This window comes from Ranitomeya imitator, chromosome 2 (assembly GCF_032444005.1).
Source record: "Ranitomeya imitator isolate aRanImi1 chromosome 2, aRanImi1.pri, whole genome shotgun sequence".
Lineage (NCBI taxonomy): Eukaryota > Metazoa > Chordata > Amphibia > Anura > Dendrobatidae > Ranitomeya > Ranitomeya imitator.
This window is the reverse complement of record NC_091283.1, coordinates 750,257,219-750,272,596: the sequence shown is the minus strand read 5'-3', so window position 1 is coordinate 750,272,596 and position 15,378 is coordinate 750,257,219. Positions and strand designations below refer to the sequence as shown.

The 15,378-nt window shown below is 41.6% G+C and overlaps 1 protein-coding gene across 1 annotated transcript in view; it reads right to left on the bottom strand.

The window, feature by feature from the left end:
- Window positions 1–5,687: 5,687 nt before the first annotated feature.
- Window positions 5,688–15,378, bottom strand: part of CUEDC2 (CUE domain containing 2) — a 59,304-nt gene continuing 49,613 nt past the window's right edge. The window contains exons 7-9 of the mRNA XM_069753278.1: window positions 9,473–9,525; window positions 8,061–8,121; window positions 5,688–7,559 (exon numbers count right to left, since the gene is read on the bottom strand). Of these exons, the coding sequence (XP_069609379.1) occupies window positions 7,413–7,559; window positions 8,061–8,121; window positions 9,473–9,525 (261 nt within the window). The 3' untranslated portion in view covers window positions 5,688–7,412. The remainder of the gene's footprint in view (window positions 7,560–8,060; window positions 8,122–9,472; window positions 9,526–15,378) is intronic.

The window sequence follows — 15,378 nt, the reverse complement described above, 5'->3', positions numbered from 1 at the left end:
AGCAAACAATGCAAGAAAAAAAAAGGCTGACTGAAGCCATTAAATGATTGCTGGACGATTATATGCAAGCTGATCGCCGGTTGTTTAGACTGGCACCAGAATTCTATGAACACACAAAAATAGCTATATGATCGTTCTGTGAGCATGGAATATAAGGTTATTGAATTACAAGGTTAACACGAAAGAGTGTTTTGTGTTCCAGCATTTCCTTTTTTTGTAGGAATGGTCACTGCTAGATTACCTGCCAATCTAAGTTGGCCTTAAATCAGCACATATTTTGGCAAGTAGTAATCTACAATAAAATATTAAGCGTACTTCAACTATCTGGTTTGGACTGTTCTAGCACCTTTAATATGTAATCTCAGTGTCCATGTTTCATGGTCGTACACGAGGCTCTTGAGTTCGGGTGAATAGACAAGTATCTGGTCCAGAAATCTTAATCTGTGAAACATGGATATGTGAATGCTGCCTTAGGTCGGTTTCACACATCCGTGAAGCACAGACCATGCTCTGATCGGAAGAACTGGCCCTTGTAAAGCCAGCATGGGTCATGCCTAAATCTGAAGTTAAGCAATCAGCAGGTCTTAAATGCAGAAGTGTTGGAAGCCCCAGGAACATGCACATTTGGAAGGGATGGAAATGACATACAGAGTATTGCTTCAGAAAATAATTTGGTATATTGAAGTTAACATGGTGAAACATTTGGTTTACACATGACCATTTAATGCATAAGGTAATGCTACATACTGTAATATCCCACTTTCAAATTCCCGATGTTAAATATCGCAACGTGGTTTAAAATTCTAACATGTAAGGGGCACGTCTGTACAGACATAACGTGAAGCCACCCTGGCTACTCACCATTTTCCAACAAAGGCACATGTCAACATTGTGTGAGGATTGAGAAGCTCCCAGAAACATAACCTTAATTATGTTGGAAGGGGTGCTATAGTAAGGAGAAGGAAAGCATGGGTTTCTTCAAGTATGAATGAAATTATAACATTTAACGTTAAAAATTATCACTGTAAAAAAAAAAAAAGCAATTGAAAATCAGATCTAGAAAAGAATAACTATCATGCAGAGATACAATGTATATACAGATATACAGTATAATAAAGGAGGTGGTAGAAATGCATTGTGGGAGATTTACTATTGAAAATCCAACAGAATTTTGTCTAAAATCGAGTCAGAATTCAGGCAAATATGCCAAAAGATACAATTACTAGAAACAAGACACCTTTTATGCCTGACTAGACACTTCTAGAAAGTGTGTAGAAAAGTTGGTATGGCTCATGGTGTTTGTAAAATACTACAAATTTACTAAATGCGTAGTACAGGTTTTTGGCTTAAAAAGTGGTCTAAAAATGCACCAGTATAATAGACAGCATGAAAAATGCACAATATTCATCATCCAGAATGAGCCACTATGATGTTTGGTCAATTTAAAGACTGTCTAAACTTAAAATTGACGCTGTTGGACAGAATTAATAAATCTAACCCATTATCTTTAATTGCCAGCTCAAAATCTTCTACAATGCATGAAATCGTGATGGAACTTAGGTCAAGAGTGAGAGGTGAACATCGCGGGTGCATTTATACATATTGGATGAGTCTCTTGCACTAGGATCAGAAGCATGCGACAAATGTAACGAAGCATGGAACTTCACATTTCGACATTCCTTCATATTAAACAACTAGGAAATCCAAGATAAAAAGGAGCACAGTTTGGCACTCATACATTAGTGTGTAAGGTGGCAAGGTATTAAAGCAGGCATAACAAGTTCAGTATCCAGGACAGTAAAGCAATAAACTGCCATTGGGAAATAACATAATACAAAGGAAATATGATGCAAACTATGAGCCTCTGAAAATCAAATACATCATTTCATGAAAATAATTCTATTTTGCAAAGGTTCGCAGTATAGTTATCATTACTGTCCAATGACAAACCGCTTTCATTTTCTATTTTTGTAGTTAAAGTCAGCTTTCATTTTCTATAAGTTACTCTGACAAAATTTAACGTTGCCCACTGGGTTGAAATGGTCAGCGAGACACTTAGGACATAACAGCTGTACAATTCTGATTGTCAAAATTAATGCAGATATCCTGTCTCTGGATACAACGCATCCAATCCGGGTAATGCTCTGTGAGCGCCATACATTAGCATCAGCTCTCATGTATAAGGCTAGGTTCATATGCATAAAAAAATGCTCTACAGGGTTAATACATTTTTTAGCATGACTGTAACAGAGAAAATAGTCCAGATTGTGTCCACAGTGATGCCATCATCTTCATTGAAGTGAGTGGCTCCATCACGGTTCCTGTCAAAAATTGATTTTCTAGTATTCCGACGGAAACCCTGATGGGGTGCCTTGTTATCTGCTCATGTTTAATGTATTTGTCTATATTTGCCCCGTATTCACATGTAAAGCGCCATGGAATAAATGGCGCTATAAAAATGTATAATAATAATAATAATAATAATGGGGTGCTCGCTGGAAAACACTACATTAATGTAAACCTAGCCTTATCCTGGTGTTTAGCCTTTAACCTTCGTCAGGCTGCATAATTTTACAACGTTAACAGGCTGCAGAGGTACAATTGTACCTTCATATATATTTTATTGAAATTTGGCCAATATATTCTGGACCAAAACTGCAGAGATGTCACAAAATTTCAGCCCTCTACGGCTTTTCGAAAAAAAAAAGTTATTGCAATTTTAAAACGGAATAGTTACAATTGTACCTACTCAGCCGGACGAAGGTTAAACGCATAGCACAGGGCCTAGGGATTAAAATGAAATGGATTTGAAAGTTGTGTTTTTATTATACAGGCATTAAATTCAGAAAAAAACATGCAGGGTTATTTTATGTTACACAGATGTGATTGTAATTTTGTCATACAAATTTCCAATTGGAAACCCCATCAATTCAGTGGCTCATCTGAGGGAATTTGTCATCTAGGGATATGTGCACACAACATCTTTTTCAGGCCGATTCCGCCTGGAACACAACAGAAAAAGTGCTCAATAAATGGAATAAAAAAAATGAAGATACGCACTGTAATGTCAAAATGACTTGCATATGTTCAGTCTTATTCAGCTTCAGGCTTCGTAAGCTGTAAGGAGGATTAAAAAAAAAAAAAAAAGCGACCAGTCCATTCTTCTGGAAGCTCTCGCTACCTTATATTTAGTTTAAAAAAAAAAAAAAAGTAGCCGCAAAAAAAAAAAAAAAAAAAAAAAAAGAGACAATGCTACATGAAAACCACTGTTGTTGCTTTCCTGAAGCACCTTCCTAGAGCATAAAGTCATCGGGTACACTAGAGTCTATAAGTTGCGGTGAGCACATACCCCAACAGCTTCAATTGGGGAAAAAATATCAAAACCAATTATAAAAACCACCCAGACATCTGCAAAAAAAACAAAAACACATGCATTAACAATGGTTGCCATACTTCTTTAGTGAAGTTCTTCTTCGCTACACCATTGTGTACGAAAAAGGGTTGTAACAAGGTTGCCCCCATCACCTACAGTCATGGCCAAAAGTATTGACACCTCTGCAATTCTTCCAGATAATACTCATTTTCTTCCTGAAAATGATTGCAAACGCAAATTATTTGGTATTATTATCTTCATTTAATTTGTCTTAAATGAAAAAACACAAAAAGAATTGTCGTAAAGCCAAATTGGATATAATTCCACACCAAACATAAAAAAGGGGGTGGACAAAAGTATTGGCACTGCTCGAAAAATCATGTGATGCTTCTCTAATTTGTGTAATTAACAGCACCTGTAAGGCTAGGTTCAGATTGCGTTAATGGGACCGCGCTAACGAACAGTGTTGCACGACGAAATTAACGCCGTGCAACGCGTCCGTTAGCGCGCCCATTGGCAGCAATGGGAACGCGCATCGCTAGCGCGTGCCATTTTCGGCACGCGCTAGCGATGTGCTGGTGTTTGGTGATCTGCGAGAGATCTGCGGGGATCTGCGAGAGCGGGGACGTTAAACGCGACCCCGAAAAAGACATTGCGTTAGCGCAATCCGCTAGCGTTTAGCGCTAAACGGATTGCCCTAACGCAATCTGAACCTAGCATAACTTACCTGTGGCACCTAACAGGTGTTGGCAATAACTAAATCACACTTGCAGCCAGTTGGCACGGATTAAAGTTGACTCAACCTCTGTCCTGTGTCCTTGTGTGTACCACATTGAGCATGGAGAAAAGAAAGAAGACCAAAGAACTGTCTGAGGACTTGAGAAACCAAATTGTGAGGAAGCATAAGCAATCTCAAGGCTACAAGTCCATCTCCAAAGACCTGAATGTTCCTGTGTCTACCGTGCGCAGTGTCATCAAGAAGTTTAAAGCCCATTGCACTGTGGCTAGCTTCCCTAGACGTGGACGGAAAAGAAAAATTGACAAGAGATTTCAACGCAAGATTGTGCGGATGTTGGATAAAGAACCTCGACTAACATCCAAACAAGTTCAAGCTGCCCTGCAGTCTGAGGGTACAACAGTGTCAACCCGTACTATCCGTCGGAATCTGAATGAAAAGGGACTGTATGGTAGGAGACCCAGGAACAACCCACTTCTTACCCCAAGAAATAAAAAAGCGACACTGGAGTTTTCCAAAACTTACCTGAAAAAGCCTAAAACGTTCTGGTCAGATGAGACAAAAGTAGAGCTTTTTGGGCAAAGGCATCAAGATAGAGTTTACAGGAGAAAAAAAAAGAGGCATTCAAAGAAAAGAACACGGTCCCTACAGTCAAACATGGCGGAGGTTCCCTGATGTTTTGGGGTTGCTTTGCTGCCTCTGGCACTGGACTGCTTGACCGTGTGCATGGCATTATGAAGTCTGAAGACTACCAACAAATTTTGCAGCATAATGTAGGGCCCAGTGTGAGAAAGCTGGGTCTTCCTCAGAGGTCATGGTCTTCCAGCAGGACAGTGACCCAAAACACACTTCAAAAAGCACTAGAAAATGGTTTGAGAGAAAGCACTGGAGACTTCTAAGGTGGCCAGCAATGAGTCCAGACCTGAATCCCATAGAACACCTGTGGAGAGATCTAAAAATGGCAGTTTGGAGAAGGCACCCTTCAAATATCAGGGACCTGGATCAGTTTGCCAAAGAAGAATGGTCTAACATTCCAGCAGAGCATTGTAAGAAACTCATTGATGGTTACCGGAAGCGGTTGGTCGCAGTTATTTTGGCTAAAGGTTGTGCAACCAAGTATTAGGCTGAGGGTGCCAATACTTTTGTCTGGCCCATTTTTGGAGTTTTGTGTGAAATGATAATTGTTTTGCTTTGTGCTTCATTCTCTTTTGTGTTTTTTCATTTAAGACAAATTAAATGAAAATAATAATACCAAAGAATTTGTGTTTGCAATCATTTTCAGGAAGAAATTGAGTATTATCTGACAGAATTGCAGGGGTGTCAATACTCTCCTTCAGTCCTATACACTTTGGAACAGCAATGAGTATGCTCATCTGCCACTCAAACAGAAACAGTGGACACAGGACCCCTGTACTCATGATCTGCAGTGGTCCCTGTGCATACATGATAAGTTGTGAACTTGCTACAACCCCTTAAAAAGAACTTTTTTTTTAATTACATGTAAAAATGATGGCTGGTCAAGTCAATCACTGCCTCCATCGATCACATAAAGTATACTGCAGACAGCATGAATATTTTACATTATATTTTGCCATATTGCTGAAAGTATTATATCTTTACAGCACAAGATAAGTAAGTGTTACTGAATCACTACGCTTTTTACTAAATAAATATTTTTATTTTTTTGTAATTTGCTCAAAATGTCCCCAAAAATATAACCTGGCACTACTATTCTTTAGTCTTAAAGTGGGGAAATTTTTATATATTTTTAACTTCTATTTTTTTTATCCCCCTTATGGGACTTGAACCTGCGATCGCCTGATTGCGTATACTATATTCTACAATACCCCAGTTTTGCAGTATATTAGTCTATGGCTAAGCGTCACAGGAGTACCAAGATGGTAGTGACAAAGAAACATGATATCTCTTCGGCTCATAGCGATTGTGTCATGGGGAGCCAATGGAAAAGGGTGACAGCAGCCTATTATGTCATTTATTTAATTGGAAACACTGCTGCAACCATTTTTCATTTTTATTTTGCTACTTCTTCATAACTTTAAAATCCACCATATAAGTGAACATACGATGTACAGAAAAATCTTTGTAGGGGTGCAACAGAGAAAAAAAATGGGTTATTCTGCCACTTTTTACAGTGTTCACTGTGCAGTAAGTTACCTTGCGGCTTTATATAGCAGTTTGTGTGCTATTACAGAGGTACCTAATATAGATAAGTGATTACATTGTCAGGACGCAGATCCAGCAGCTACGTCCGGATTTTGGGGTAACGGTTGCGGCATGATGCATACGTGGGGTTACATATTGGAAAGGGTGCTAGGAATGCCGGCAGGGAAGGGGCGGTTCACAGGGCTCGCACCCAGTGGCCACGGAATAGTGACGTGGTTGCTGGATCATGAGCCTGTCTATCGATTTGCTCATCTTTAATGCCAGGTACATATAGTTTTACTGCTTTTATAAAAAGCAAACGAAAAAAAAAAATAAAATCTAAAACTTTTATGGAAGTGATGCTGTCAGTTTTTTTGTTTCTTTTAATATTTCTGTATTGCTGTATATTGTAAATGTAGCTATCTCCTATAAGGCTTTAAGAATAGCGTTCAGGGTGTAGGTGACGGGCTGACAGAGGGGGCATCATCCTCTGTCTAATTACCTAGTCAACTATTACATCTAAGGGGTTAGACAACGGCCATCGAAGCTAGATCTGATACGTCCAGTTACAGGAGGGTGCTGGCTGTGTAACATAACCCACACCCACCATATATTGGGCCAGGGTCATGTCTTAACTCTAATTCTTACACTGGTACCTGGTCCAGAAAAATCTAAACTAGGATTGCTCAGCTTTTCGGCACAAGGCTTTTGGTTCTTTGAGCAGTTGTTTATACCCCGGCAGCATTACTTTCTTATAAATTATACCATGGCGTCTTCTTTAGTTCCAGTACATGACATTGCTGGCAGAATTTTCCAGTTCTGCATTAATTTGTGTATTACAGCCGAGGACAGCTTTCCAGAGCCAAAAGATGTAATGTCCTAGTCTGTTTCTGATTCTATGGCTATAGATGTAGTAGCCAGTAGCATGGCCTAGGGTGTCATCAGATTTACATGTAGAGGCTGGGACTCTTCCACCTGACCTCATATATTGCTTATTTATTGTGACGGGGACGCTGACACGCCTGTGAGCGGAGAAACAAGTGATGAAGTTCTCTGTTACAGAGATGTATTGTAGCCACCCATCGGGGTCACACGCTCCAGACTAAATTAATGCTGGGAGGGTCCGGTTTCATTTTCGCCTCAATGAAACTTGTACTTTCTTGCAGGCTTCAGATTTATGTAGGTTTTCTTCATCTCCTCGCTCTCCGGTTTCTTCATATCTTTGTATCTCTCCCCCTTTGTGCTGACCACTTGATTGTCAATGTATCTAATCATTTTCTTAGGGGCCTGAAAAGAGATCAACACCAGTAAGTCTGTGGGCATTGCAGACCCCCATTGTGGACAGTGACAAATATTCATTCTATTATGAGCAATCTGTGCACATTTAGGGCTCATTCAGGGATCAATTTTTTTTTATCTCCTATGTGAAAAAACAAAACAAATCAGTTTTCATCAGTGTGCTGGAGATGCGATTTTCATTCATTTTTGATCAGTGCGTCCATTTTATACTATCAGTATGACAGCCATTATTATTGTATGAAAAAATAAATAAATACAAATAAAATAGTCCACACTTCTTTAGCCCATTAAACAGTTAAAAATGAGCGGCACTAGGCTGACACGTGAATGGCATCCATTTGCGGTCCATTTTTCTCAGGGACCCATTGATTTGAATGGGAGAATTTGATCCATGACTTGGATGAAAAATGCACAGTGCTAAAATAAAGAATAACAGTGATAAGCTTTGTAGCAACACTTGATTTTGAGCTGTGACATGATGGCCGTTACCTCTTTAGGCATCAATGGCTTGTGAGTTTTTTTGTCATCGTCGTCATCAACCAACATGTATCTGAAGACCATAAGAGAAGCAGAATTAACAAATTCAGACAAGTGTGCTGATCACAAGATCCGATCCGACTTTCTATAAAGAATTCAATGTAACTCTGCACTAATGTCCAGTCTAAGAGTCAGTTTAGGAGAGCGCGCTATAGTCAGTCTCAGGAGACTGATCAATAATGCCCTCCTAACATTACTAACCAGAAGACTATGTTTTCATGGACGTCTGACAGCAGTGGACTCCCATATGGCCATATAACACTGGCCAGAGCTCTTTGCTATACTTGATAAAGAAACTTGGTAACCGTTCAATATCGGCTTGTTTCCTCCATATCCCTGCTGTGGATGTTTGGAAGGTAAGGGAAAGATATAAATTAATAACAGCAAAATAGTAGGAAAGCAGCGAGGAGGAAGCGATAAAAAGCAGCAGCTGCTGAACAATGTACGGAACTGTGATGTGCCGCTCTATACATTGCTTCTATCTGGCCCGATACCCCAACCGATCAGTTAGGACTCCCGCAAATCTGATAGTTATCAGCTTTCCAATGGAAACTTGCTTGTTCTGGGGAAATACTGTTAAAGGGTATCCGTTAGTAGGATCAGCCCTCCTAAGCCATCTATATAGGCAGGCAGGTCATAGGAAGCTGAAAAACCGATACCTCGATATCTGCGATTTGATTTCTTATTCCAGAGATAGGTTTATCTTATATGTAAATGAACTCTTAAGATCTCTGGGCCAGACATAGATCTCCCTGAGAATCTGCCTCCAAAGTTTATAGTAAATGAAAGGGGACGTTACCAGTGTGAGACATGTAATGACTGACAGTCTTCTCTCCTGATCTACACGTCTCACACTGGCAACGACCCCTTTCATTTATAATCATCTCTGGAGGCAGATTCTCATGCAGATCAGTGTTCGACCCATAGTCCTGAACAGCTCATTTAAATTTAGCAGAAAAAAAAACCATGAATTTCGCTAGAATAAGATGACGGATCACAGATCAAGATATCATTTTATGCAACATGCTATGGACCATGTATATGGCTTATGAGGGTTGATCCTACTGACAGATTCCCTTTCACTTTTCTAATTTCATACAACCTCTTACAAATATCACTAAATATCTAGGAAACCTGATTCAGCACAAAGGTAACCAAAGGGAGACTTAAATCAGATCCATTAAATAAATAAGACTTCTCAACTACTACACTATAGAAGTGTCATGAACGGTGATACCCTGCTCAAGACCCCTGAACAGTGAGTGGCTAAAGAGAATGGTCATTCTTACTGCAAACTGTGTGGCTGCACCCAACTTCCCAAACACATACAAACAGAATATTAATATGTATTGTCACGTACTTACTTCTGTAAAATGAATTCTTTCAGGTCTTCTTTTTTTGGTACTTTTTGCAATACCTAGCAGATAAATGAAATAGATATACATAACATTACTTGACAACACTAAAGGGGTTTGCATTGTTTCCAAAAACAGTATTTTAATGCTGAAATTATTTAAAAAAAAAGCTAAGTGACATAACAAATAGTACAGTTCTCTTAGGCTGTGTGCACACGATGCGGATTTAGTGCGGATCCGCAGTGGATTTTTCAGCTCAAAAACGCTGCAGTTCCGCAAAGTGATTTACAGTACAATGTAAATCAATAGAAAAAAAAATGCTGTGCTAATGGTTCGGAAAAATCCACATGAAACCCGCTGCGGATCAAAAGTAGCATACCACTTCTTTTGTGTGGAACTGCAGCGTTTCTGACCCCTTCCATTATAGAAATCCGCAGGGGTAAAAAACGCAGAAAATCCGCACAAAATCCGCATTAAAAAAGCGTCAAATCCGCACCTGCGTTTTTTGCCAGGAGATACGGATTTTGTGCAGAAAATTCTGCACCCCAATCCACAACGTGTGCACATAGCCTTATTGATTCTGACCCTTCCCTTGCGGACGCTCCTCCTTAGGCTACTTTCACACTTCCATCTTTTCAGATCCGTTACAATCCGTCGATTTTTGAGAATGCAGGATCCTGCAAAAAAAATTTAGACTTGTATCAGCGACGGATTGTGACGGATAGCCATCCGTTTCATCCGTCGTGCACTGGATCCATAGTAAAAGAGCGGTCCGTCGTGCAGAGAAAACGTTCATTGTAACGTTTTTTGTGCACGTCGGAAAATCGGTCACCGACGCATCCTACGTGTCTCTCTCTTTTGCTCATTTAATTCCCAGAATTTCACTGGATTCCACTGATCCGTCATTAGACTGGATCCGTCGCACACGTTTTTACCTATTTTCATGACGTCCATCGATACGTCATTTTACTGCACCACGACCGGCCCCAGAAAACGGAAGTGTGAAAGTAGCCACTGAGACAACCAGTCATCTATGCTGATGTCACACATCTGATATTAAGTGCCACAGTGACTTGGTGTCATGACGTAAGCTTTGCAAAAGAGGGCAAACTGAGACAGAATGTTTTCAAAGAATAACAATTTTTTATGCTTTAATATTTACAGCATAATTTCTAAAAAAAAAAAAGTGTTTTGTTTATCTTGATTTTCCATTGAATGATTTGATGTTTAAGCCTAGCACATCAATGACAACATTTTCTTAATCTGTTAAAGGGAACGTGTCACCTGCAGAAAAACTATTGACCAGCAGACAATGTGAAAATCTGCAAATAGCATTTAAATCCTGCCTGTCTGCTTTAGTGGAGCAGAGGCTACAGGAGTGCCAAAATGGCCCCTTGCTGTCACGGCAAACCATCGGATTCCTGCACTTGCAATCATGGGGGCCAAATGACAACCCAAACGTGTGAGCACCAGACGCATCTGTTAGATCCACATGCTTGCTACTTATTTCAGCTGGTATCTGCCATGTATCACGGAAGCTCAGCCCATGAACCTGCTCCATACACGGGAGAACACTCCATGACAATATATTAAGGGGCGTTAAGGGGTAAAAGCTGTTGATCCACCATTACATATCACATCTACTGTATACAAGAAATAAAAATTGCCATTTATGTTATTTAAAAGCAATCCAATGCAGAATTACAACAATTTCTTACATAATATGGTGCCAAGTAACATGTGTGTCCATCTAATGACCTGACAGCTACTTGCTCTCCATCTTTACAGAACAGTCAATAGAAATCGCTTTTTGACCTGAGAGCTATTTCTGTTGTCTGCTCTGCAATAACCAATGATTCACTAAGCATTGAACTGTGAGGAGAGTTATCAGATTGTTACATGGACCTGTATATTACTATGCACTTTGAATAACACTTAAGAAAATTATCTATACATTGGATGATAGTGAAGGGGTTGGCCCACCACTACCTGACCTAGGAGATCCAACTACTGAGACACCCATAATTCTGAGAATGAAGACACACCATTGCCATGGCCTCCTCACTGCAGAGATATTTTTTATCCTTCTTATAAACATTTTTAAAGTCCAGTCTAAGGGTATGTGCATACGATCTAGAACTAGCAGCACTTTGGACCAGCATATGTTCGCTACGTTCAAAGCGCTGTTGTCTATTAAACGCAGATGAATCTGCATGTGTTCACTGAACCGTGTGGATTCCCTGCGTCCAATACATTCTATGGATGCAATTTCTCTTGCGGAGACTCGCGACTCCGCAAGAGAAATTGACATGCTGCGGTCTGGAAAGACATGCTGCATGTCAGTGTCCACGGGTGATTCGCGGGTGTCTGTGGATGCATAGTAGACATGGGATTTCTTGAAATCCCATCCACTATGCTGTAACATCTGGTCGATGCGGGATGGATGTTGCACACGCACGCATAGTCCAACCCGCAGCAATTACTGATCGCATACACTGTGTAAGGCTACGTTCACATTTGCGGCGCGTCTGGCGCAACCGCGGCGATGCATGCGTCATGCGCCCCTATATTTAACATGGGGGCGCATGGACATGCGTTGTCTTGCGTTTTGTGACGCATGTGTCTTTTTTGGCGCAAGCGTCAGGGCGCAGAGGACGCAGCAAGCTGCATTTTTTTGCGTCCAAAATCGGCCAAAAATGGACGCATGCGTCACAAAACAATGCGTTTTTGCATGCGTTGTGCATTGCGTCACCGACGCAACACACAACAACGCAAATGTGAACGTAGCCTTAATGCTGCCTTAGGGTAACAGAAGCAGCTAAAGGACCTCTGATCAGCAACATGCAAGGCAATGGGCAGTCATATAATAATCTATTTTGACTGGCCGACTTTCATACATGCAGAGCGATAGTTAACATTCCCAAACGGGAACTAATTAAAAATAATAAAGTCAACATTTTCTATAGACATCATTTTTGGCTGGCACGGTGAAGGCTCCGACGCATCGATGAGTCCAGATAGGTGACATCGGACACACAACAAACGCCAAAAGACGCGTGCTCCTTCATCCTTCAGAGGCTAACAGCCAGCGAGACCCATCTTCATCCCCCAGGGCTTCCAGACAAGTCTACCACCAGTTCATCGCCCAAGACAGAGCCAGAGTTTCGCCATCACTTGGCTTAACTCAGGCTCGAGCGCACGACATTCAGTCACATGCTCCAACTTTGGCTATCAGCTAGGACAAGGCTTCTCAATCTCTCCAGGCTTCCAGCCAACGCATTAACCAGTCCATCACAGTAGCGGGAGCCGGAGTTTGTCCATCCTGGGATATCACCCCTCCTGCGTCAGCGGGGGCTGGAGTTCCTCCAGCATTGGCTGTCACTCCTCCTGCGTAACACAGCGGTGAGTGTTCCAAAGTCTATGATAAATCAATGTTAACACTATTACCGTTACACAAAGGACAGTGAATTAGCCTCAGCAATTAAGGAGCTAATTCAACACTTAATGCAACTGTGCGGTACAGATAAAAACAATACAACACTTCACTCAGCAAGTTTACACAAAGATGCGTTTTTCTGCGGGATTAGCCCGCTAGGTGCACATATAGACCAAGACACTAGACAAAAAATCTGGAATAACGATTATGTCGACATATGGTCATTACAGTCAGTTGACCAACAGACTGTAGATAAAGAAAGGAGGATATGCGAACGGGTAATTGATAGGAATAGACCGAAAATAGCATTAACAATGAATAACTGGATACAGGCGTTGGCAGTATTGGGCTGTATTATGTGTCACAAGCATCTGGAACGCTGCTCCGAATTATTTATATATCATGACCTGATATAATTCGTATAAATCTCATGGCAGTTCCGCCTGGCGACGGTATGATGAGGAGTTCTGCAGGCGTCTGGCTCTACAGCCCAATCTAGGCTAGGGGGTGAAAGCAACAGATGTGTGGCTACGACTAATGCTGTTGCAGAAGCAGCCCCCCTTTTCCATCCGCAACCACTAACTACTCCGCAGTCGCAGGTCAAAACTCAGTGGTCATACGAAAACCTGGGGCCTGCTGGCTATTTAATGAAGGAATATGCAGTTTTCACGCACTATGCAGATATAGGCACGACTGCTCAGTTTGCGGGGGAGCGCCGACAAGGCAGAACCCCAGTGAGCGTAGCCGCGATGGACTCTTGGCTAGACCTCTACCCCAATAAGGAAGCGGCACGGCAACTACACTCCGGCTTTACAGACGGTTCTTTTATCCCCTTCAAGTCTAGTAGAACGCCAACCCTGGCCAATAACCTAAAATCTGCTTGAGAATTCCCCGAAATTCTAAACCAAAAAATAGCAAAGGAGGTTGAATTAGGTAGAATTGCAGCTCCCTTTCAGTCGCTCCCCTTCAAAAATATCAAAATATCGCCGCTAGGCATTATTCCGAAAAAAGAACCCGGTAAATATCGGCTTATCCATCATCTGTCTCACCCAAAGGGCGAATCAGTTAACGACGCTATCTCCCCAGAAGAAGCTTCCATCACATACGCGTCTTTCGACAAGGCCTTAGAATTAGTGCAGCTGGGCCCGGTGCCCTGCTAGCTAAATCAGACATAGAATCGGCATTCCGCCTGTTACCCGTGCACCCCGAATGCTTCCACCTATTAGGCTTCTTTCACACTACGGGGCCGTCGCAATGCATCGGCCCGACGCACGTTGTGAAAATTGTGCACAACGTGGGCAGCGGATGCAGTTTTTCAATGCATCCGCTGCCCAGTCTATGTCCCGGGGAGGAGGGGGCGAAGTTCTGGCCGCGCATGTGCGGTCGGAAATGGCGGACGCGACATACAAAAAAAGTTACATTGAATGTTTTTTCGTGACGACGGTCTGCCAAAACACAACGGATCCAGTGCACGACGGACACGATGTGTGGCCATCCGTCGCTATCCATCGGCAATACAAGTCTATGGGCAAAAATGCATCCTGCGAGCACATTTGCAGGATCCGTTTTTGCCCAAAAGACGGATTGCGACGGATTGCTAAAAGCGCAAGTGTGAAAGTAGCCTTAGGATACAAGGTGGACCAGTACTATTATTTTGATATGTGCTTGCCCATGGGATATTCCATTTTGTGTCACTATTTTGAGCTCTTCAGTACTTTCCTAAACTGGGTAGTTCGTTATAAAACAGGTAGCTAAGCTGTGATTCACTACGTCGACGATTTTTTTTCGTCGGTCCAAAAAAATTCTAAACTCTGCTCCTTCTTGCTAGAAAAATTTTAATTCATATCACAGCTTTTTGGCATACCGCTATCACCCGAAAAAACAGTCGGACCACGTAACGTATTGACTTTCTTGGGCATCGAAATAGACATCACCTTGATGGTTTTTCGCTTACCTGCAGAGAAAATACTAAAAACACTGCAGATGTTGGAAGGTTTTGGCGAAGTTAAAAAGTCACCCTTCAGCAGATACAGTCCTTACTGGGTCTACTGACATTTGCTAGCTGCATAATACCGGTCGGCAGAGCCTTCTCTCGCTGATTATCGCTGGCGACCAATGGCGTTTCCCAGCCCGGCCATAGAATTAGGCTCGCTCGTTAAAGGCAGACTTGTTAGTATGGGAAACGTTCCTGCAATCGTACAACGGACATACACGTGTGATTGCTAAAGAAACAGCGAGCAAGGATCTAGGGTTGGTAGTAGGATGGAGGAAAACAGAGGGTTTTGCAGCAATCTACAAAAACCAATGGTGCAAAAGCATCTGGCCGGAGCTATGGACCACATCGAAATGGGGGCGCGATCCAGCCCCATGGGAAATTTTCGCAATAGTTACATCAGTTGAGATATGGGCTACTCAGTTGAAAAATGCGAACATTCGGTTTCAAGCAAAAAATATGAAAGCCACAAAGTGCCTGAATTAT